Source organism: Pogoniulus pusillus, chromosome Z (assembly GCF_015220805.1).
Source record: "Pogoniulus pusillus isolate bPogPus1 chromosome Z, bPogPus1.pri, whole genome shotgun sequence".
NCBI lineage: Eukaryota > Metazoa > Chordata > Aves > Piciformes > Lybiidae > Pogoniulus > Pogoniulus pusillus.
Window position 1 is genome coordinate 27,261,123 of NC_087309.1, and position 25,342 is coordinate 27,286,464.

A 25,342-nucleotide genomic window follows, 5' to 3' on the forward strand; every position below is an offset into this window, starting at 1 on the left:
TTTTGTTTAAGTTCCTTCACTTTATCCACTATACTGGAGTGAAAGGAAAACAAAAAAGTAGTGTCTACTTGTAGTAAGGAGACAAAAATCCCAGTGAATGCAATGAGTGTATCAAAAGGACAAAAAGGATTCAGGGTTTAAACCAAGATGTATCAGTTTCTCCACTTAATATTAGAAGTCTGTATTAAAACTTAAACCTAAGAACTGTGTGTACCCTTACAGCAGTTACAAGTATAATGAAGAAACAGAGGAGATGGCTTGGAGGAATTGGTATGCTGATCAAGGCTAGAGCAAGTCATTTTGACAGATCCTTTAACATCCCAGAATTCACAAGGTTGCAACTTCAATCCATCTTTTGAATTTTCAGTATGAAATAAAAATACAAGATTCCTGGAAGAGTTTTATTTAAAACTATTATTGGAACTATAATATTTGGAGTTTGTGTCATTTTAAATCAACATCAAATTTCATGTTTGACCTGAATGTTCAATTCTGAATATATAATCCCCAAGTAGGAAGGCCTTGTTAGTTTCCTTATTTGTGCATGCTTATAGTGAATTTTAGAGGACTCAAATTTTCATCTGTTCTGGAGAAGTGCTGAGCACTCACACCTCCCAGAGAAACTGTAAGAAGAGGGTGTCCAGAGAACAAGGTGTTCAGGTATCCCCAACAAGGCTTCCAAAGGCCATAAGCATCTAAAAGCAGTTTCTGGATTTTGTGTGAGATGTACATTCAACTACCAACGTGATAGAGTAGAGAAAAGAAGAGAAAAATCCATAGCAGCAAGAAAAGGAATATAGGATGTGACTGGGAAAAAGCCCAAGAGCCTCCCAAGGCAATCTGCTACCAACTGGGAACATTTCTATCCTGTCAAATGCTGCTTTAGGAAGTGTCTCCTTCATCTCTCCCTGAGGCTTTCACCACTTCAGCTTTGCCAAATCCTAATCCAATCACTTCTGTGACACAGCGAGGGGCACAACAATGAGACTGAAAGTAGGAAGCCCATGCCTAGAAGGTGACAGGAGCAGACCACCCTAAATTCCTCATAAAGTAAACTGTACTGACAAGAAGAACAAAAAGAAAAGAAAAAAACCCAACAACTCAGCAATCTTTAAAATGCAACTATTTGGAAATGTAATTGCATAGTCTTCAAGGCAACAAAACATTTCTATGAGTTCTGTAGAAGAAATTATGTATTGAAAGCACTTCATATGCAGTGACAGATCTCTGAAAAGACTTCCTCACCCTCCAGAAGGCAAGCAAAATCATGTAATAGGAACCTTCACCTGGTCTCTCCCCAAAAGGCTTGGTGACTCTGTGACTCTCTTTCTAACTCTTTATTCACCTGGACATTCAGCCTGTACTAAAGAGTAGCTCAAAACCATTGCTCTGGCGCTTGAACTGCATTCTTGGCTTGCTGAACTGGAGCTCAGCAACTTGAAAGTTTCTTCAGCTGAAAATGGCTTGAGTCCACCTGGTTGCACAAGGCCAAAGCCCTGTGTGGATGTACTCCAGAAAAAAATTACCAAAGTAAACTGAAATCTTTCTCCATACAGCTAACAACACAGGGCTTCTTGCTGGTCACAGAACTTTACAGGGCTGCAGAAATCTCTCTAGTTATAATCCCCCTGTCATTGCCAGGAGCACCTTCCCCTAGACTGGATTACTCAAAGGCCCATCCAACCTGGCCTTGAATACTTCAGGGAGCGGGTACCCACAAATTCTCTAGGCAACTTGTGCCACTGTCTCACCACCCATACAGTAAAGAATTTATTCCTAATATCTTATCTGAATCCCTTTTGGTTTAAAACTGTTACCCCTGCAATCCTATCACTATATTCCCAGGAAAAGAGTCCCACTCCATCTCTTCTTGAGGCCACTTTTAAGTAGTGGAAGGCTGCAATAATGTCTCCCCAGAGCCTTCTCTTCTCCAGCTCTCTCACCCTCTCCTCACAGGAGAGGTGCTCCAGCTCCCTGACTACCTTTGTGGCCATTCTCTGGACCCATTCCAACAGGTCCACGGCGTTCCTGTACCAGGGACTCGAGGTGGGCAGAGCATTGCAGGTGGAGTCTCATCAGAGCAAAGCAGAAGGGCAGAATCACCTCCTTCAACCTGCTGGCCACACTGCTTTTCATACAGCTCAGAATGCAGCTGGCTTTCTGGGTTGTAAGCGTAAGTGTCAACCAATACCACAAAGTCCTTCCCCAGAGGACTGCTCTCAATCTATTCTTCACCCAGCCTGCATAGGTGCTTTGGATTGCCTCAGTCCATGTGAGGGCTCTTGCACATTGCCTTGCTGAATTTCACAAGGTTCATGCAAGCCCACCTTTCAAGCCTATCAAGGTCCCTCTGGATAGTATCTCTTCTCTCCAGCACATCAACCATGCCACACAGCTTGGTGTCTATCCCTTCTTTACTTTGGTACCCTGAGTAAGACAAGGCTTGGATCTTGAATGTGCATATTCTACACATGAGCTAGAGGCAGGTATACACCTCCGTGTGGCACTCAGCATGTTACACCACACTCCTGTCTCTTTGGGCATAAGTGGGGACAGCAATGTCTGTAAGCTTCATCCTTGCCTTTCACCTAACACTGGAATTCAGTACTTCATATGTGCCTCAGGACAGATAAGAACAGCAAAAACACAGATTAACATGTACATCTTTCCTGTGTGCTTCTGGCTCTGCTGCTAAATTAGAGAACTGCAGCTCAGATGTCAAGCAGCACATGCTATCACGTGGGAGTGCTGCAGCAGGGGAAAGCTGGCTTCAGCCTGTGGCATTGGAGACAAATGCGTATTTTATGAAACAGTGATTACATTTCCTGAGTTACAGAAATCCCCTTTGACTATTGCCCGTTCAATCAATCACAGAATCACAGAGAGGACTGGTAGGTTTCTTGTAGATCATCCAGGTCGAATAATCCACAAACCAAGAAAAGGAAATGAAAATGACATGTTATCACAGAAGCAGAAACATAAGAAACAAAGGATTAGGTGAAGAATAAAATACTGGTAGATCTGAAAGGAAATCCAAAAGGGAGCACTGCTTTGTAGCAATTACTGCACTAACCTACAGCTTCAGAAAGCACATGACTGTCCTGCAAGTATCTGACTCTCACTCTTTTCCAGCGATACCTTCTGGAAGTGCAGGGGAAGAACCTGTGAGGATGGATGACATACTGCTGATGGGACATGTGCCTCCTGCAGTGAAGGTAAAGGACACTGCTAGCAGTGTCACTTCTACACCAAGGAGGGAGAAGATGCTACTGGGATACAAGGTGAGCTTGACTGAAACCAGCTCAGTGTGCCTGAGCCACTGAATAATCATCATGTGGGCTGTCACTCATAAGCCCTGAAATACATTGGAAGCAGACAGTCAGGCACCAGGCACTAAGCCTCCTTAGAGTTAATGCCACTGATGCAGCAGCACTTCAGTTGCAAACATTAATGATGCTGACACAGAACTAAGGCATTTTTAAGATAGTCTCTGGCCAACAGGCTGAAAAAAAAAGAAAAAGTTTCCCTTCTTTCTCCCAGGCATGCTCATGCTATTTATTTGCTTCACAGTAATCCCTCTTCTGCTACAGACATTGAAGCAAATTAGCAGAGGCAGCTCCCTGAAGCACCGGCCAACCTCTTCCCACAGAAGTGTTCCAAGCTGTACTTTCCCAGAACACAGATTGTGCACAACACTAGGCTCTGGCACAAGGCACATGGGTTCCCTCTACCCCCACACATGTCCTTTAAATTCAGCTCCTCTGCTCAGCAGGGTCAGGTCCTACTGGGAGTGTTTGGAGACCAGTCCCTCGTGCTCTCCCAGAGGAAGCATCAGTCTCACCCACTCCCTGGGCTCTGAGTGCTACTTCTGCCTATTAACTCCCACTCTAAACCATGTAGTTCCCTGTAAAAGAAGATACATTTGCCTGGCAGAAAGCTTAATTAGCACAAATGGGAACTGTCCTCCCCATCATCTTTCTCAGCCTCACATCCAGCTAAGAAGCAAGGATGTAGTGTAGTTTAATTTGATTAATGTGCTGGATTAGTGACAAGTAACAAACCTGACAAAACTGCTCCTTTGCTACAGGAAAGGGCTGTGCATCACCTTTACATGCCATCTCTTATATAAATAAAACAAAGTTAAAATGTCACTGCCAGAATGTCCTCTCCCTGCATTGCCTTTGCTTTCTTTGCTGACATCTAAACAATTTCAATCCTTCAAAGGTCACAAGTCTATGGGAAAATCCACACAAGAATTCATGATCCTTTACAACAGGGAACATGACAACAACTGAAGCACAACAAACACAGGATTGTGTTTTCCCAGGGTACCACAAACTGCACGTGGCTCACTACTCTGTGTCCATCCAGGTCACCTGTAGCTTTTAAATGAGCTCAGAAAGTAACCTTTTCTTATGGCCTTCAGCATTGAGTACCCAGAAATGAGATGCTATTCACTCTAATTTTCTGTTATTTGCTAACTGTTATTTGCAAATCTTTCTTCTCCAGCCTTTATGCTTGCTATTGCAACCTCACTTCCAGTTGAGCAGATTACTGAGCTCACTTAGCGAGACACAATTTGGTTTCCCAGTCCACCAGCTAACTCTTAGGTCTTTGATAATCTGCAGTTGGGCTGCTCCTGCTTTGATCAAAACTAAGCTTTTCTTGATAGTGCTACATGAATTAAAAAGCCTGGGACTTCAATCCTGTCTTCAAGTGGCACTTGGATTGAGGCTTTAATTTGTCTGATGTATTGAACAAATGTTTCAAAATATAATTGAGTGTAATTGTCAGGCATCTTTTAAACAAGACCATTTTTTCCTGCACAAGCTGCCTGCCATTTCATTTCACTCACTCCCGCAGTGCTGGTTCTTCACTGTTCACAGTAAGGCTGCGGCACTTGCTGCAGAGTATCACAGGAAGAATTCCACCTACCCTGCAGGAAAAACAAAGATCTTTCCAAAAATATACATTATCCAGCTACTAAGAAATGAGAATAAATGAACCAAGCCCTGCAGGTTAAATAGTTATTAAGTGAACTGTCCAATTAGCAATGCCTGCACTCCTCAGTATGGGTATACATAAATGGCCCACCTCAGGTCAAGATTCACCTTACCTACTCAGCAACATTGTGAGCATGTCAGAGCACACTCCCCAAAGCACGCAGGGACTCATGTTCATTTCACAGTGTCAACATGGGCTCTTCAGACCCCTGTAGTAAAAGTACTGCTGAGGAGGAGCATATCACAACTACAGAGGCTCTGGAAAATTCAAGAGCAGAGGAAGCTAGGTGTTCCCTAGCCCACTGTGAATGAGCCACAAAGTCCTGCTAGCCTTCACTTTTATTAATATTTCTGTGTGATGACATAAAAAACTCCAAGATTTGTTCAAAAAGTTTAAGGCACTGACACCAATACAGTATGTTTTTCCCCTCAAAGAGTGCATCCTATCACTTTGCATCGCATATTCTCCTAAGATTACTTTGACCCCACTGGAATGTATGATCCCCATTTGGCAGATAAAGAAACGGATGCAGAGACTGGTTGACAAGGAAGTCCATGGCAGGCAGGAACGTGGACCTTGAGCTCTGCTCTCCCCAGCATTGCTCAAGACTACACAATTACCACCAAGTGAAAGAGCAGCCTCTGAAGCTCATGGAAATCATAATGACCTTGCACACTACACCCTGCAAAAGAAAACACCTGTGGATATGGTGATGTCAAATGAGATTCCCCTACTGGGAGAACTGGCAAGTGAAGCTGAAATATTTGATGTCTTTAGATTAATTTACACTTCACTTGGGCTGTGGCAAAAAACTGCATGTGTTGTTTCTGCCATTTGAGAGCCTGAGTTGACTTGTACACAACAGCATGGTGCTTTAAAGACTTAAGCTGAGTGAGAAGGGGCCACGGTTATGAAGTGGAAGAATGAAGAAACAGTAGCCTTCCCTTATACAGCTTGGTGAAATTAACTGACTACCTTCTCCTTGGACACAACAAATACATAAAAAACCACGTCTGCATGCCTCTTGGCTATAACTGGCTAGTGTCAATGTCACTTGCATTAATTGTTTAAAATCTTTTACTACCTTCTGCTGCTAGGCATAGTAAATGTCTAAATTTCAGTATGTGACTGTAGCTAGGAATAAAATGTGTCAGTATAAAATGTATAAAGTGAAAGAATGGAAGAATAATCAAGAGAAAATGGCCCATACATCTTAGCACAAATAATGTTGAACAGCTCTTCTCAATTAATGCATCCACTCCTGGTATTTCATCTTTGGGGACTTGAGATGCTAGCAAGAGTTACAAAAGGACCTGCAGAAATTACGTGGGCTGTAAAATGTTTGAGAAGTGTATGAATCTTAATCTAAACATATGGTGACTGAGTAAGGAGACACTGTAGCAGGAAGTAATTACTAGCTGCAGGAAACATTCCAATACAGTACAGCAAGGAAAAAAAGTATATGACGCCTGGAAACTAAAACTAGAATTTGCTTCTTTAGCTCAATGTTGGTTTTCTTTTGAGAAGAACAAGAGTAATCAAACAAAAATCAGGAGCTGGCATTCCTATACAGAGACTCATTCTTCCCAAAAGATTCATGTAGCTGGGTTCAAAAGCTATTAACTCATGAACCTCTTGATCATCCACCTAGCATATACTGAAATGTTTGGCTAAATTTGTTTCTTTACAGCATCATAAAATTTCTGATCTTTGATAATACACCAGATAATATGTTGGATGTTTGGAGGAAGTTCTTCACAGGGAGAGTGATTTGCCATTGGAATGGGCTGCCTAGGAAGGTGGTGGAGTTGCCATCCCTGAAGGTGTTCAAGAAAAGAATGGACGAGACACTTAGTGCCATGGTCTAATTGACTGGATAGGGCTGGGCAATAGGCTGGACTGGATGGTCTTGGAGGTCTCTTCCTACTTGGTTGATTCTCTGATCCTATGATAATACATAGGAAGTGTCTATCTATTAGGACAAAGGCAATTTCCCAATATATTCTGCCTATCCTCCAAATTGGAAAAGCCAAAAGTGTTGCCATGAATCAGCCCTAAATGTGTAAGTCTGATCTTCCACAGTGGCTTTCGTATTTCTGTTCTTTACAAGCAGTTCATCAATAGCTCTTTGTGTCTTAGAAAATCATGCACATCCATCTGCAATATCTGACAGGTGCTCCTCTTGTGGATTCCTTATTTTATCTGGTCTCATGATTTCACACACAGCTTACACATCTGTACACTTAAGATGATAGCTGTGATATCCTGAGGGTATGTTTTTCATCACAATTATAAAAGCTCCTGGGCAACCTGGCACTGGCTGCTCACTGCCATTCTAATTCTGATCTCCTGTCTTCATCTTTCACAGATCATTTGGGATTGCTTGTCTCTGCTGCCCAATACCACATTAGCAGTGTGAATTAACCAAACATTCATTCCTGCCAATGCCACATTGCTCTCCTCTCGTCTGTCCACTTATCTGTGACTCAGGTCTCTCTAAAATTCCAGTCTAATATAGTACCCAATACAGCTTTACTGTGACAGCTGTGAGTGGTAACAGCAGGAGCTAAAGTAGAAGAAGCCCTAAATGACATAACAGGGTTCAAGCCACATCCTGCAGGAAGTCTTATTGCACCAAGGTCATTTCAGAACTCCTGCATTTTTCATAAACTGCTGTTTGGCTATTTAAATCAAGCCTATTCCCATCACTGTTTTAAATTAGCTGCTGATGTTGTTATCCATATGATCACCTGGAAGGCACAAAACAACACATAAAAACACTTATACATCAATAACATCTCAAAACTCACATTCTAGTTTATCACTGAAAGCAATTACTTCCTTTTCCTTGTGGTTCTTAGGATTTTAGTGTCTTTATGTGAGCAATTCAGCACTCTGACTTAAGGAACATCCTCAGCTGCTGCCCTGGCCAAGAGTTGTGATGGCTCAAACCCTTACATTCATTATTGTAAAATGTGCATTTGATGAATCCTACTGATTATGCTCCTTGTTTTGTAGCCACTGGGGGCAAAGCTCCAGACTGGTCACACTGGAGAATTCAGTGTGCAAACTGACAGGCCCAAAAGTATAAAAAGATAGCGTCTTCTCTCACCCATCAAATGCTTCTATGGTCTCACCACCTAAGACCTACAATGAATTTTACCTTTCAGTTCAGATACACTGCAGGTGCCACAGAATACCATTACCTGAACAATCATTGTATTATTAATGCAGCACCTTGGGGAAAAAAAAAAAGGAAAAAAAAAAGCTTTAAGTGTGAAGTTGCAAAACTTATTAAAAAGAGAACAGAGGGATCTGAGCTCTAGAAATAGTTGCATATACTATTCATAACCAGCTTCCCCTGATTCCCCACAAGGATGCTGTAAGATTTATAATACTTAGAACAATGTGAAAGCAAAAGGTAGAAATCTGAGCAATGGCTGATACAGAAGTATTAAAAATCCCTGGCATTTGACAAGTGCTTAACACTGCATCTGAGTAAGTATTTCAAAGAGCCTGCAGCCCATATAGTCCTCTTTTGGTTGAAAGCACACATGCCCGTGGCTTTGAGGTGTTGCTGCACTTTTACTCCTTGAAAGTACTTACAACTTCTGTACTCCCTAGAAGACCTGCAGCAGTGTAATATGCATTGAAATTAAGCTTTTGGTGCCCAAGAAGTCCCCAGCAAATAGAGATCCCTGTCAGGCATCTACTCACAATTACATAAGATGCCACAAAGATGATCCACACTCTCAACTGTGCCACATACAGAGCCAAGCTTTTATCTCCATGGACTGGTTCTTCCACAAAATCTGAAGAAATGTCTGACACTGGGATTAAAAGCCTTGGTTAGCTTGGTTACTCTTGCACAGTGGAGCTCCTTCCGTTCAGAGTAAGCTCATTTTCTGGAACTGCGTAATGAACTCCCCTGGATGGCAAAACACATTCCAGGACAGCAAAACACATTCCAGTTGCAACCTACACTTTTAACTTCATACATTAGTTACAGTCTGAATCATTTTCAGCTGACATTAAGTAAGAGAACATTCTTCCTTTCTGTCCTACTTCAACCTTCTCAAGCAACATTTAATCTTCACTGTTGATTGATTTTGATACAGCCACTACTCTTGTGAAGTTTGGCCGTCTTGCAGCCCCAATGAACTTACTCCTACCGTGCCTTTAGTTTGCAAGTCCTTAAATTTCTTCTAATAAATCACTCCTGCCAAATGAGTTGTTAATGTCTCAACATGTTGTTACAGTGACATTACATTAAAGTTGCATGATTAAAAGTTCAAGAGTAGCTACAGAATATATGAGCTGATACCATATATGTGACAAAAATTTCTCTATATATAAATATATAAATGATATAGTAATATGTTTGAATCAATATATTTAAACAAGGAGGTGATAACACACAACAAAGTGCAGAGCCACACAGTGAAATGTATTTACTGTGCATCTGCTGACATATAATTAGTTTTGTGCACTTTAGACATCTCTCTGGAGACCTGTAAATACAGACAAGTAAAATCAGGTTGGTAAAATGTAGTCTTCAAGCATTCCATTTGGTAGAAAGAATTATTCATTAGATGAAGGCTTATTTTCAATTTATATCAACAGCCTGAAGTTGGGTGTCAGATTAAGACTCTCAGGAGATGTCAGATAACCCAATAAGAAAGGCGATCAAAGGTAAATAGTAAACAATTTATGACACAGCTTTGCAGTTACTCATCAAACATTCTCACCTCCATTTCCACCTCTACATTTACACAGCTCTTCCTTATTACACTATATCCTCATCTTTCAGACAGAGACAAATGGATAAATAATAACTGTATCACACTTAGGATATATTTTGAAGCTAGACATCCCTAACTCAGAATCTCCATCTTTCAGCTTTGTAGTTATTATCATGGCACAGACGTTCTAATTTGCATCTTCTAGTGACATAATAACCTTTGAAATTTATACCTAACTTGTGCAGTTTGAGTCTCTTTGTATAAAAAGCACTTGCATCCTAAACCTCTTTGTTTCTGAAGAGGCTAAACAGATTGAGAACAGTACTGCCACTCAGTGCCTCACAACTAGTTCTTCTTGCTGGGGCTAGCAAAACACAGATACTGATTGGTGACTCCTCTAAGAGAGCCTGCATAAGCTGACACCTAAGTGTTACACAAGTAAAGGCTGAGACGCCTGGGGCCGTTCAGTCTGGAAAAGAATGAGAGAGGATCTTATAAATGTTTGTACTACCTGAAGGGTGGGTAGTAAGAAGAAGGGGCCAGTCTCTTTTCAGTGGTGTCTTGTGATAGGACAAAGAGCAATGAATACAAACTGAAGAAGGGAAAAACATCTTTGCTGTGAGGGTCCTTAAGCCCTGGAGCAGGCTGGCCAAAAAGGTTGTGGACTCTCCTTCTCTGGAGACTTTCAAGACCCACAGGCACATGTTCCAGTACAACCTACCACAGGTCATCCTGCTCTGGCAGAGGAGTTGGACTTGATGATCTCTGGAAATCCCTTCCAACCCCTACTATTCTATAATTTCGCAGTTAAGGCTTTTGGTTCCTCATCCTGCAACCAGTGAAGGTTCAATTGCCTCTGTCAAGGGTGCCTACAGGGGAAATCTATATTTAGTAATTTCATCACATCTTCAAGAAAATATCTGTGTTTGTGCCACATCCAGGTTTTTTTATATGACATATGCTTAAACTGAAGGCTGCATATTGCATACATAGACTACAGATGCATATGCTAAAAAAAAAAGCAACAAAAGTAGATACAGACAGACAGAGAGATGCACAAACACACTCATACATACATATATATACACATAAAAAGAACCATTTTACCCTTCCTCTAAGTGAAAAACTGCAGCTTAAGTTGGCTCCTTTTATACAGAATCTTAACTAGTCAAACCAGTCAAGTGGCAGTAGCACTCACACAGGATTGCATGACAGGGAAGAGCTTAAGAGAAATTGCAGCATTGCTGCAGTTCATTGGGACAGGGTGATTTTGGGCAGGTCAGAGGTCAGATGTACTTCTGTTGGCCTTTGAAATTATGTTAGGGCCATGTCTGTAGTACTGTACAGTTAACACAATGATGATATTTTAAAACTAATCCAGAGAGAGTTACTTACACACAGGTATAAAATGCAAGCATTTTGTTTTTCTTTAACTTAACAGATTCTCACAAATTTCCTTCCTATTTAATGAACTTGATACCACACATAACTCAGGAATTTTAACCTCTACAACTGAGGTTCCAGGAAGGTGTGCCAAATATTTGCCCTACACCTCTACCTGGATTTGTACATGTGGTAGGGTTGGACGTCTCTAGGCACAACTGCGGCCATCTTCCTGACTATGCTTCTCATGACCCTTGAGATATGTCAGTCAAACAGACTCTACTATTTAATAAGTACCACAAGTCAATCAGTGCTTCTCATATTATCAAAACAGTGTAAATAAAGCAAATATTCTACTTTTGTCTTGATAGACTACTTTTTCTCTATTAGGCCCTGGAAATATTTCAGTTAGGCTGTGTTTTTTCACAGTACCTATTTTGTTACAAAGAAAGCTTAGGCCAGTTTCTCCATTGTGCTCTGCATACTCCAATAGTGTTATGTTGGGATATTTCCTACCCAAGTCCCACTCTCCCAAACTGCCACATATTCCAAAATGGCCCCAAGGCCCTGAAGGGGGAAAGCAGCATGGCACTTGGGCATCCCTGACATCCCCTGCACCATGGGGAGTACCAAGCAGTCAAAGAAAAGTGTATCGCATTTTCCATACAGCTTGTGCCCACATTTGTGGCTCACACAAAGAGAGAGTGACCTCTCTAGTCATTCCCTCCAATGTTGGTACCTGGTGCCTGTGTCACTGCCACTCTTCACTGCTCCGTCATCCGTGACATTAAAGGTGGTGGTCCAATTTGCCAATTCCTCTCCATTCTGCCAGCTAAACTGCAGCCCTCTAGCAAGAAAATGAGGCAGTTGATATTTGATGTCATTCATTAGGCAAAGTCTATGAGCATGAGTTCTCAAGTCTTTTTCTTAACACAGAAACATGACTAAAACACATTGATCAAAAACAGTAAGAAGATATCAAGAACCACAAGACATCATCTTACTAGTGGAAACTATTACTCTCCAGTTCCCACAGACTCTCTAAGTTTGTGGCTGAAAACAACACTAGACTCTCAAACCAAGTTGGAAGGCTAGCAATCACCAGTGTTCATAAACAATGTACATGTGCAGAGCAAGGTTGACAATTCCCAGAGACCCAAGTGTAAAATGATGAAGACGGGTGGAAAACTGCAGGACTAAAGAACTAAATCCTCCAAACTTCAATTTCACATCTCCAGCAGTTGTTAAATGTGCTGGGCACTATGTCCTTCCTCTAATTTATTGGCCATGCAAGCAAAGGATTGCTTTTTGATGACTTTTCTAGGTGTTTATTTTCCCCATTTAAGAAGATTGTATTTTTTAAGCCATTGAGTATCACAGTCATCACACCTCCTTGTTTTCTACAATTCCACTAATTTGTTACAAGCCCTCAGACATTTGCTGGAAAACACACCTATAAATGCACATTTACAGAACATGACTCTGAAGAAACATTTGACAACAAAGTCAAATCCCTCCCTTAGCTTGAACGTCAATGAAAAAGAACCATGCAGATAGTTATTTTTAGTCTTCTCCATCCAAACCCAATTTCATGATTTCAGAAGCCTGGCAGCTGACTTGTGAACACTTGGTACTGCCAATAGTGAAGTTAACTTCCTGGCTTGGGCTGTGCGGGTACAGCCGGGAAGCAACCTGCCAGCCCACTTTGTCCAAAAGAAAGGTCATCCAGGACACACACACACACACACACACCAGTTTTCCTGGCCAACAAGCTTGTTACAAGGACTGGAGAATCTCTTAGACCATGTCCATCCCTTAGCCTAGCTAGCAGTACTTAAAAGCACAGGAAATTCATAAGAAAAAACATGGAGCGTTAAAATAAGGCTTCTCTGCTTCCTGTGCCAGAAAAGGGGAGTAGCTCTAAACAGCTTCAAAAACATAGAGTAGGTATTTATTTGTTCTGCGCTTCTTGCTGTCATAGTTCTTTTAAGATAACCTTGTCTAATTTCAAGTGTCTACAGTGCAGGCGTTTCCACACAAGGTAATTGTCTTCATTCTTAAAACTCAGTAGAGATAGTAGAGTTAGTTCAGGAAAAGACAGATTCACCTGATCAAAGACTGGCCTTCACCCTAGGGTGAACCGATCCACCTCCCTAACCTGTCCTTTGTCAGGGAACCCAGGGTTGCTTGTACTGTGGACATGCACAACAGGATTCCACAACCTAAGAGAGGTGCAGTGCATGCCACCAGAAATGCTTTTTCCAGTCTAAACTCAAAATATTTTCCAAGAATTTAAGAAGTTTATTCTTGTATGTTTTGTACCTCTTCATCTTTGAGTTTTGTTGTTGTTGTTTACTCATTTGTTTGATTTTAATTGAAAACAGACTTTTTGGTAATAGCATTTTGGGGGAGAATGAATCCTGAAGGAGCTGCATCAACACTCAAAAATTAATAAATAGCTGGTCTCCTCAGCAGCCTCATCCCTTCATCAAGCTGCCTCCCACCAGAAAATGTGGGAAAAATCACTATGAAAATATTGAAGAAGCTTTCTCTAAATCTTTCCAATGTGTTTTCATTTTATGTACATTCTCCAGTGGTGAAATCTTACTTATTCAAAGAAAAAAATCATAAAGATGAGAATATTCCAAATACAGAAGCTCATGGTTCTAGGAGAACCATTATGATTTCCTTCTATTTAAATTAATGGATGCAATTCTCCTGTTAAAAAAAATAAATTAAAACAAGTGGAAGTGACTATGCTGACTGCCACAAACAAAGCAGATATGGTATTACATCTTACAGTTAGACAACTGAAGAGATTGGACAGACAAACTGTGGAGAACCATATCAAAGGGTGTATAGGTTATGCAGTAATGGCTACAGGGTGCTGTGGTGCAGTGCTATGGTGTGTAAGAAAGTCCCATATCTTGCATGTTGCTCTCACAGGTTTTAATCAGCTGGGCCTGTCAAATGTATGACTTTCAAGTAGAATATTAGTGTGAAGAAAACATGAGAAAATTACTCACATTTAGGATTGTTGAAATAAACAGCTGTGATTCTCTCCTATGTAGCACAGTCTAACACATCTTTTGCCACAGTGCGGCAACTGATATGGGAATATAAATCTTTTGAATTTGTATGCTTTGTAAAAGGCATCTAAATATATGACTTTAAAAATATGTCTTAATTGCTGAAGGCGGCACTGAATGATACATGGGGAGAGAGTGAAGAAGTGTGAGAAAATCAAGTTGGATTTGCACTTCGTTATTTGATTTAAAATAGGTATCTTGGGCTTAGGTATTTACTTGCAAACTGAAATACAGAGCATTAATTTCGACAAATAGCTGGTGTCAGTGTGCCCTTCAGAGGTGAAGTCTCCTGAAGCATAGCCAATAATCAGGCAGATGAAATGCAGAGTTAAAACATTTAGCATGGTCCTTTCCCTTTGCACATCATCTTTCCCCAGGTAACAACTGAAAGGAAAAACTAAGTGCTCAAAAGCAGAGGAGGGTGAATCCGTTCATAAAGCAAAAGAAATCATGAAACCATTATTTAATGCCCTCCTCTCGTCAACTCTTTTTTGGGAACAGTGTGTGCTGCAGCTGAGGCACCAAGTTTAAAGGAGGACAAGCATGTTCTGGGTAAGATCCAAGAGGAGATCAAGAAGACTAACACTGAGGAATGGGAGATATGTCCTAAGAGGAACAGCTTAAAATACTTAGCTTTGAAATAGCAGAATAGGAGATGTAATTGAGGTACAAAAATATCTGACAAGGGCAAGCAAGAGTCCAAGTATGACGCTTCTACCTGGTAAGGACAAGACTGTGATCTGAGCTTAGGGTCAGGAATAAGTGTCTGACTCTGAACCAGACAGGGGAAGGGGACCTCATACTGCTCTTCTTCCACAGTTATTCCAGAAGTTAACAAGACATAGATTTGTATATACACAAAGCACACTACAGAAGCAACATTACACAGCTTTACAGGACTACATGCCTCAGCATGAGTCTGCAACATTAAGACCAAGCTGCTGGTCTGCAATTTCTGAAGTGATGCTACATAAACATCTTCCTCTTTGTAAGAACAACTCCCATAAATAATGAAGGGATTGTAATAGTAGAAATCAAGGATGAGACATTATAAAACACTGACCTAAATTCTGCTTCTAACAAGATTACTGAGAATTTTACTATTTATTTCAATCAGCACTGAGTTGGGATATTTCAATTTAAAAAATACAATTTTTCTAATCCTCTCAATTATGAATCATAAGCCCATAAAATCTGTCAGACCAAATTTGCAAACATCCTGAGAAAACAGAAAAGACTCAAACTGCTCTATCAGTATATTTCTTTGTCATATTGCTATAGCTAAATTCTAATGTGTTCATTCTCAGCACTAATGACATGTAAACAGGTGAACAGAGAATAGGTAGAGCAAGGTTCTGAGAATCAGAATTGTAATAGAAAAGCAGGGCAGGATGGAAACACAGAAACAGAAAAGGATAAAGAACTGAAAAACAGGGTAAGCAAATATTAAAAGATGGGGAGGAAATTATGTAGACAGAAAGGTCTCCTACGTAATTTAGACAGGTTTACGTCAAAGAGTTTTAAAGAAAATAAGAGCTGTTCTAAGCCTGGGAACATTACCAACAATTGCTTTGGCCATTTTCTCCATTTGCCCTAATGTTTTTCCTTCTAAAATTAGTACATTTCCCTAATGCATGATACTGGTGATGACTCTAATGAAAATGGAATACTCAGAAATACTCTTAGTGAGGAGATCATAGAATCAACCATGTTGGAAGAGACCTCCAAGATCATCCAGTCCAACCTATCACCCAGCCCTATCCAGTCAACTAGACCATGGCACTAAGTGCCTCATCCAGGCTTTTCTTGAAGACCCCCAGGGACGGTGCCTCCACCACCTCCCTGGGCAGCCCATTCCAATGGGAAATCACTCTCTCTGTGAAGAACTTCTTCCTAATATCCAGCCTATACCTACCCTGGCACAACTTGAGACTGTGTTCCCTTGTTCTATTGCTGGTTGCCTGGGAGAAGAGGCCACCCCCCACCTGGCTACAATGCCCCCTCAGGTAGTTGTAGACAGTAATAAGATCACCCCTGAGCCTCCTCTTCTCCAGGCTAAACAACCCCAGCTCCCTCAGCCTCTCCTCATAGGATTTGTGCTCCAGGCCCCTCACCAGCTTTGCTGCCCTTCTCTGGACATGTTCCAGCACCTCAACATCTTTCTTGAATTGAGGGGCCCAGAACTGGACACAGCACTCAAGGTGTGGCCTGACCAGTGCTGAGTACAGGGCAAGAATAACCTCCCTTGTCCTACTGGCCACACTGTTCCTGATGCAGGCCAGGATGCCATTGGCTCTCTTGGCCACCTGGGCAAGATGTTATGTTTTGTCCATTCACTGTAAGCACATTTCTTACCACAGTTTGGAGACGTCACCAATCACAGGACCCTTCCCCTAAGAAATAAGAGTATGAGCAATGTTGTGCCTTGCATTAGAGAAACTCTTTTAAGTTGGATGTCTTAGCAATAAAGACTTTGAGTTTCAGGTAAATGTCAAAGGAATATTTTGATCCTATTTGGTAACCATGAATGTTGAATCAGCATGTGGTCAAATAAACACTGTTGTAATATAAGGATAGCAGGAGGGGGTGAAAAACCAGAAAATTAACAAAGCAGCAGTAATTCTAAAGGGTTTGTCAAGACCAGCTGTCAAGAATCAGCAGGAAGCAAAGGAAAAAGCCTGTTGCTGCAATCCAAACAAGAAATGACTACCACACAAGTGGTAGCAGAGGATGCCAAACAGTTACGAGGTTTTTGAACCATCAGGCAAGAATAAACAAATGGATGCACTGCAGCAAGAATCTTTGCATCCAAGCTTCCATTACAATGGAATCCCACCTGAGAAGGGTCTCATTGCCTTTCTCAAGCACAAAGGCAAGATGAAAATTCACCTCAGACAAGAAAGTGAGACTTTTGAGAGACAGCTATTCTGCAGCTAACAAACAGGGAAGATCCAAAATACTTCAAGTCATACTGTCAGTCCTGCCTGGACTTTGACCAGAGAGCAAAGCCACGACCATGTATATGACAGAATTTATTCAGAAGACAACCACGTGCTTCCAAGATGTAAGAGCAGTTCAGTGCAAGCAGATGAGTAACACAGTGACCAGTACCTGTAAGTAACGAGGACTAAGTGGCAACAGAGGCATCACGCAGGCAACACAGCACGGAAGAGCACCTGCCATTGCAGCATCAATCCACTCTGCAAAAACAACCAGCTCACCTCATTTAATTCCAGCCAGCAGGCTACTCTCACTTAACTGTGAACGTGAAAGCTACCACTGCCTCCATCTTGCACCTAACAGGAGCAGGATAAACCCAAAGGCAAGCAAAACCAGACAGAAACATATATAATTTTATATTGGTGAAGCTAAGCCAAAATCTAAGTCAGCTTGCTGGCCTACCACAGATGGTGAGGCAAGGGGTATCAGAGGAGTCATAGAATCATTTAAGGTGGAAAGATCACCTTTAAAATCATTGACTCCAACTATATATCTATAGACTTCTTCTCTGAAGGGGTGAAAGAAGGGTATGAATGTCCCCAAGAGCTTCCATTCTTACTTATTTTCATTTATTCCATTCTTTCTTTTTTACCAGTTTTCATTTTCCCTTTTTACATGTATTCTCACTAGCAAAGAGGCCATTTAGGAGATCACAGCACAACTGGCGTTTTAGACTCTAGCTCCTGTTTAGTTATAAGCTTACAGTCTGTTTAATTTTATATACATCATTAATAATTTTATAATCATATTTTTACAGGTCTGGTGATGGTGCTGCACTACATTGCTGTACTCAGCCACAGGAGCCGTACACAGTCCCTGACAAACAGACAGGTCAGGCCATGAACAGATCTCCTAAAGCCAGTGGGAAATCATAGAATTTCATAGTACCCCAGTTTCCCCACTTTATAATTCTTGTATCCTTAAAAGGAAGAAATAAGATTTCCATGATAATTGATCATTCTGTTCTCTCTGAAAATGAAAAGTGATGTCCCTAGCCCACTAACAGGGATGTCACATAAGTATTTGAATGTTAGATGGTTAATGCTGCTGAAGATCCAGTTCCTTCTTTCTGCAAAACAAGGAAACTATGACTCACTGTGTCCACAGGGTGCATGGAAAATAAAATGAAAACACTGGTATGCATGAATGACCTGCAGATGAGAGTGGCTGAAAACACTCACTAAAATGGATCAGAAATTAAGAGAAGGTTAGGTAAGAATAAGGTACATCAGGAGTCAGCTGCACAAGTGAACACAAGCAAATAAGTGAACAAGGATAATAGATAGAGGGGTTTGGGAGACAAAAAAAAACAAAGTGGTTTTGGTTTTGTTCTTAATGCAGGCCAGAAATAGCAAGTTTATTTAAACTGCACTTGAAAAGACATTAGAAGGGCTCAAAAGGAATAATGCATCCATTGGATAACAACGAGACACTGAGACCAAATTTAACCCAGTAGAGGCAAGGCAGACTAGCCTGTGTGTCTAAAAACTCCCCTTTCCTGACAAGAAGCCCAGACAGCCTCTGATGACAGGAAATTAGATGACGAGAGAAAGGCAAATGTTTACTGGAATAGTTTAATGTCACTTTAAAAACTCCAATCCATTTTGAAACAAATATACAAGCAATCTAGAAAGGCACAGGACAACTGAGAGAAAGAGAGAGGGAGAGGGTAAGAGACATGAAGCAGGAAAGAGAGTGGGTGAAAGAGAGCGAGAAAGAGGGAGCAAGAGCACAAGAGCAAGAACGTGAGAAAGAATGCAAGAAAGAGAGAAGGAGAGAGAGAGAGGGAGAGAGAGAAGGAGAGAGAGGTGGGAGAGAAGAGAGAAAATCTGTCTGTCATAGTCCAGGTAAAATTCAGCTGTGTTAAAATGCCAGGAAAAAAACATGTGTGCATTGACCTCTTCCCAAGAAGAATCCATAGTCAAACCCCTATTAGTCACATCACAAAGAAAACCTTTCTGAGGCAAATGAATCTACTCCAGCAGGATGCTCTCCTTCTTAAATGAGTTCATAACAAAACTTATGTTTGCATTCAGTGGAAGCAGAGTGGAATCTGAGTAGTCTAGTGTACAAAACCAGTTATTTCTCTATTAAAATTTGCAAAAATGCAAGTATTAGTCCAGATGCCTTCACACACGCTTCCACCGACTGCATTTATAGAGTCCAGTCTTTGTCTCAGTGATCTACAGCTTTGTAAGCTGATTGACACAGTAGGTAACTGCTGGGCTGATTGATTTATCACTTATTGAGGGAAGACCACTAGAAAAGGTTTTGAAGATGTATGGGAGATCAGGAATGGCATATTTACAGCAAAAAGAAGAACTGAAATAAAATGGGTCCCATGAAAACCAAAATACAGATGGAGGGCCATGAGGATGAACAGAGGGCTGGAGCAGCTCTCCTATGAGGACAGACAGAAGCAGTCGGGGCTGTTCAGTCTGGAGAAGAGGAGGCTCTGAGGTGACCTTAGTGTGGCCTTCCAGTATCTGAAGGGGGCCTACAAAAAATCTGGGGAGGGACTTTTTAGCATATCAGGGAGTGACAGGACTAACAAATGGAGCAAAGCTGGAGGTGGGTAAATTCAGACTGGACGTGAGGAGGAACTTCTTCACCATGAGAGTGGTGAGAGTCTGGAATGGGTTGCTCATGGAGGTGGTTGAGGCCCCAACTCTGAAGGTGTTTAAGGCCAGGCTGGATGAGGCTCTGGCCAACCTGATCTAGGGTAGGGTGTTCCTGCCCATGGCAGGAGGGTTAGAACTAGATGATCCTTGTTGTCCCTTCCAACCCTGACTGATTCTGTGACTCTATGACATGAGAAATGGGAACATCTGCTTGCACCACACACGTGGCCATGCAGCATTGTGCTAGAGACAAGCTTCGCTCTGCATGTTACTGGGAAATGGTGGCAATAAAGTGACGGACTGTATTTTGACTAGCACAGAGAGCAAAACTGGAAGCACAGGTGGGAAGCTTCTGGATTAGAACCACTATTACACAGAAAAAGGTTTTGCTTCATGTAGCACATTTCATATTTGAGTTTAACCCTGCATCAGATATTCACATATAGTGTCTGAAAAACCTGTCTAAAATCTCTTCCCAGGAAAGATAAAACAGAGTCGGTAGCAACATTCAGCTAATCTGCTTAAATGGGACAAAGTGTTCACTAGGACATCAAGGACATTGAGGAAACTTTACAGAGCAGCAATACAATCATTCCTTTTCTCATCTGTGTCTGGAAGATAAACATCCAAGGAGTAATATATAATCCATATCGATTATGTTTGCAATAACTATTGATATTATTCAAGTATTACTACTTGTAACAGTTAGGGGCAACACAAAACCCACAACAGAATGAGCTGACAATGAGATAGGTTGCTTTCAAGAAAAAAGATCCAAACTTTTGGATTGTGTCTCAGGCACAGAGACACATAGAAAATCCCAAATAATGTAAAAAACCAGCAAATTCTGACATTCGAGGTGGTAGCTCAAATGTACCCACAGAGCTCCAGTTGCACTGAGAACTCATGGTGAGGACAATGAACAAATTACCATTTAGAGTCAATGTATCTGTACCCAGCATCAGTGCAGCAGCACTCAGTATTTCCTTTCACCATGCACAGAAGTGGATGTCATAACCTTATCTTGCCATCTGTGCAAACCCTCCACAGTGTGGATTGCCCATGATTTTCAGATAGTGCTGTGAAAAACCTGTCTTTGGCTGAATTTGTTGTTGTGGAAAGTGCCATGAAACTACCAGAGGCAGAGACTGCTTCTAAGGTTTTCATCTTGAGAACTAAACCATAAAACTAGCTAAATAAAGAGGATGTGGAAGGACAGTGATTATCTGTGGCACTGATGAAAAAAGCAAATTGGATGCAAGCAACAGAGGCAAGGATGCCTCAAAGAAATGAGAGGTGAAGTCCACAATTTGCCTGAGGAAAGCATGGACTACTGGGCAATGAACACACTTGAACCAAAAAAAGGGGAAATGAAATGAGAAAGCAATCAAGGGTAAGAATGATGCACAAGGAAAGTAAGAAAATACAAAGCTCTGCACAGTGATTATGTCTGAACCAAATCCAGCAAGTGACAGAACAATCAGGAAAATCCAGTCAGGTCAAAAATGAAGGACTGAATTAGCCAGGGGGTCTGCAACATGGGCCATGGGAGTCACAGAATCATAGAATCAACCAGGTTGAAAGAGACCTCCAAGATCATCCAGTCCAACCTATCCCCCAGCCCTAGCCAGTCAACTAGACCATGGCACCAGGTGCCTCATCCAGGCTTTTCTTGAACATCTCCAGGGACAGTGACTCCACCACCTTCCTGGGCAGCCCATTCCAATGGCAAATCACTCTCTCTGGCAACAACTTCCTCCTAACATCCAGCCTATACTTCCCCCAGCACAACTTGAGACTGTGTCCCCTTGTTCTGTTGCTGGTTGTCTGAGAAGAGGCCACCCCCCACCTGGCTACAGCCTCCCTTCAGGTAGTTGTAGACAACAATGAGGTCACCCCTGAGCCTCCTCTTCTCCAGGCTAAACAAGCCCAGCTCCCTCAGCCTCTCCTCATAGGGTTTGTGTTCCAGGCCCCTCACCAGCTTTGTCACCCTTCTCTGGACATGTTCCAGCACCTCAACATCTCTCTTGAATTGAGGGGCCCAGAATTGGACACAGTACTCAAGGTGTGGCCTGACCAGTGCTGAGTACAGGGCAAGAATAACCTCCCTTGTCCTACTGGCCACACTGTTCCTGATGCAGGCCAGGATGCCATTGGCTCTCTTGGCCACCTGGGCACACTGCTGGCTAATCTTCAGCCTACTATCTACCAGTACTCCCAGGTCCTTTTCTGCCTGGATGCTCTCCAGCAACTCTGTCCCCTGCCTGTAGTGCTGCTTGGGGTTGTTGTGGCCAAAGTGTAGAACCCTGCACTTGGCCTTATTCAATCTCATCCCAGTGGCCTCTGCCCACCCATCCAGCCTGTCCAGGTCCCTCTGCAGGGCTCTCCTACCTTCCAACAGATCAAAGTCTGCTCCTAGCTTGGTGTCATCTGCAAACTTATTGATGCTGGACTCAATCCCCTCGTCCAAATCATCAATAAAGATATTGAACAGGACTGGGCCCAGCACTGATCCTTGGGGAACACCACTAGTGACAGCTACCAACTGGATGTGGCACCATTCACCACCACTCTCTGGGCTCTGCCAGCTAGCCAGTTCTTGATCCAGCACAGAGAGAATATGTCCAAGCCATGAGCTACCAGCTTGGCTAGGAGCCTGTTGTGGCAGATGGTGTCAAAGGCTTTGCTGAAATCCAGGTAGACTACATCCACAGCCTGTCCCACATTCACCAGGTGGGTAACCTGATCATAAAAGGAGATCAGATTGGTCAGGCAGGACCTGCCCTTCCTAAACCCATGCTGGCTGGGCCTGATCCTTTGGCCATCCTGTAGGTGCTTTGTGATGGCACTCAAGATGACCTTTGCATGCCCTTGCCTGGCACTGAGGTCAGGCTGTAGTTTTCTGGCACCTCCTTTCGGCCTTTCTTTTGGATGGGCATCACACTGGCCAGCTTCCAGTCTTCGGGACCTCTCTGGTGAGCCAGGACTTTTGAGGTTGGACTGGATGATCTTGGAGGTCTCTTCCAACCTGGCTGATTCTACGATTCTACTTTAGAATCATTTAGGGTGGAAAAAGTCTTTTAAGGTCATTGAGCTCAACAGTTAAACCGGTACTGCTAAGTCCATCACTAAACCACATCCCTCAGCTGCTCATGTGCATGCCTTTTGAATACCTCCTGGATGGTGACAGCGGCATTTCCCTGGACAGCCTCCACTGTTTGACAACCGTTTTGGGAAGAAAGAGCTACTTACATGTTTTATGTCTCATTTACCAGCGACAGTAGTAGTTGTGACGTGGACATTGAGTCTGTGTGTAGCCTTAGTTGCATTTTGTCCTAAGGTGGGCTCTTGAGGAACTAAGAGCAACTCATATTAGTTGAGAGCTCATGCCCCATACCTGGCCTGTGTTCCTCTGGCCTATTCATAACACTCTGTGAAGATATTAACCATAACTTAAGACCATTTGTTCCAGTGTCTTAAATATTTAAAAATGCTTAAAGTTCTTTAAAATACTTTAAAATTATATTAAAGTTTCTTTTCTTGTAAATTTTTTTCCCAAGAGATGTAATCTGAAGGTCACCTAGTGAGTCTCCAATGTACAGATCTATGTTCCTTCCATTTCTAACCAGAGTGAAATACTATCCCATGAGTCATCTCTCTGAATCCCTGCTGAGGCTGCAGAGCAGGTCCTGGGTTTTGGTCAGTTTTCTTCAGAAGAGAAGATTACTGGAAACTCAACGAGACAGCAGTTTTGAAGCTACATACACCAATATGTGTGTGCAAGGACGTGGTCATCACCTTAAAGTGAAAGATCTAATCCAGCATAGCAGAAGAAGCTGAGACTCTATCCTTGCTGTTCTTGCCACAGGGTATTATTCTCAAGAGCATTTCAAGGGCATAGGGACTGGAGTGCTGGCATTACCACCAAACTAACCTTGCAAAGACAAGTTACAAACTGCTCCCCAAGGGGTTAGAGGAGCTTTGGGGCCTGTGCTGGGTGAGAACTTAGGAGAGAGATGGCACCGGGCAGAAAGGGCAGAGCAAACAGGAAGCTAAGAGATTAACTCCGCTGACTGCTGGTCACCCCATTCTGCTTCTCATTGGTACTGTTGGTTGCTGTAGTGCAAAATGCTGCTGCCTTTCCATCTCAGATAAAAGGAGGGACCTCACAGCTACGTGGCATATGAATTAAAATGCTGAAACAATTTGCAAATTATTGAAGTTTTGCTGTAATCTGTAACAGAGACTTCTATTGTGAAAAGTGTCCCATAACCAAAACTTTGCATTCTGCTACTTGGAGTTTTTTTTCTGACTCATGATTTTGATTTGCTTTTAAAGAATAGCATCAAGAGACTAAAGACGTAGTAGTGGAGCATGAGGGTATGTTATTTCCATTATTGTGATCCCTGACAATGTTGTCTGTGGCAGAAAACAGGCAGTTTGAAGCCCTGCTCCCTCTAAGCTTGCTTTATTCCTATCATTGCTGTCTTGCACCTCTGCTGTTATGATGGCAAAACTACTTGCTGATCTTGTCTGTGAGCTGCCAGTCTTTCTCCATTCTTCTTACTACAGTAAATAACAGTAATGAAAGTCAATTCAATATTTTACATTTCCAGATTACAATATCTTGAGTGTGTTATTCCCTAGAGTATTACGCTGTGGTCCTTCCTGAATTCAAACCTCAAGGAATGTGGGTCACTACTTATAGACATTTACCCTTTTTGCTGTGCTCTGGCCACTCAGTAGCCCCTAAGTCAGTTCCCACAAGCCTACCTTGCACTGGAGTTGTTGGTTTTCCTAGGATATGAATCATGTTGGGCTGTAGCTCTGCAAAAGCTTCTTGCCCTGAAATTGCAGATGTCTTGTTTACCAGCCAAAATGTGGCCACCATCTTTACTGATTAATACAGAGACAGCTAAATCCTAATTCACATAACCCAGTAGCACTTTGTTTCAGTCTAATTCTGTTGTGTGGGGTTTTAGGACTGCTTCTGTCCACAAAAACAGCTCTTTTTGACTATTTGGCTGAATGTCTTGGCTGACTTGGCTTTCTGCACTTTGCATGGAACTGTTGCCTTTGTGTGACAGAGTAATGGCTGGATTTTGTTAGTGCCCAGCATTCCACACCTGTTTATCAAAGCCTCTTAACCTGAAGTGGCTTAAACCTAGTGATCTTCCTTTCACAAACATCTTTCTTACAAACTGCCATCAACTTCTTGTATGTAGTTCTGAGAAAAAAACAAAACCCTAGCTCCTTACCCTCTGTGTGCAGTATTTGGGAAGTTTTATATTGGATATTAGGAAAATTTTCTTTACCCTAAGGAATTTCAAGCACTGGAATAGGCTGCCCAGGGAAGTGGTGGAGTTACCATCCCTGGAAGTATTTAAAAGACACGGAGATGTGCTGAGTGACATGACTTAGTGATGGACATGCCAGTGCTGGGTTAACAGTTAGACTCAATGATCTTAAAGGTCTCTTCTAAGCTGATCGATTCTATGGTTCT

General features: G+C 42.1%; 1 protein-coding gene across 2 annotated transcripts in view; it reads right to left on the reverse strand.

Annotated features, from left to right (window-relative positions):
* Window positions 1-25,342, reverse strand: part of ST8SIA5 (ST8 alpha-N-acetyl-neuraminide alpha-2,8-sialyltransferase 5) — a 55,928-nt gene that overhangs the window by 23,038 nt on the left and 7,548 nt on the right. Inside the window, exon 2 of one of the 2 annotated variants that reach the window (XM_064140125.1) lies at window positions 11,869-11,976. The exons of the other annotated variant lie outside the window; for it this stretch is intronic. Within the exon in view, the coding sequence (XP_063996195.1) occupies window positions 11,869-11,976 (108 nt within the window). The remainder of the gene's footprint in view (window positions 1-11,868; window positions 11,977-25,342) is intronic. 2 annotated transcript variants of the gene reach the window in all.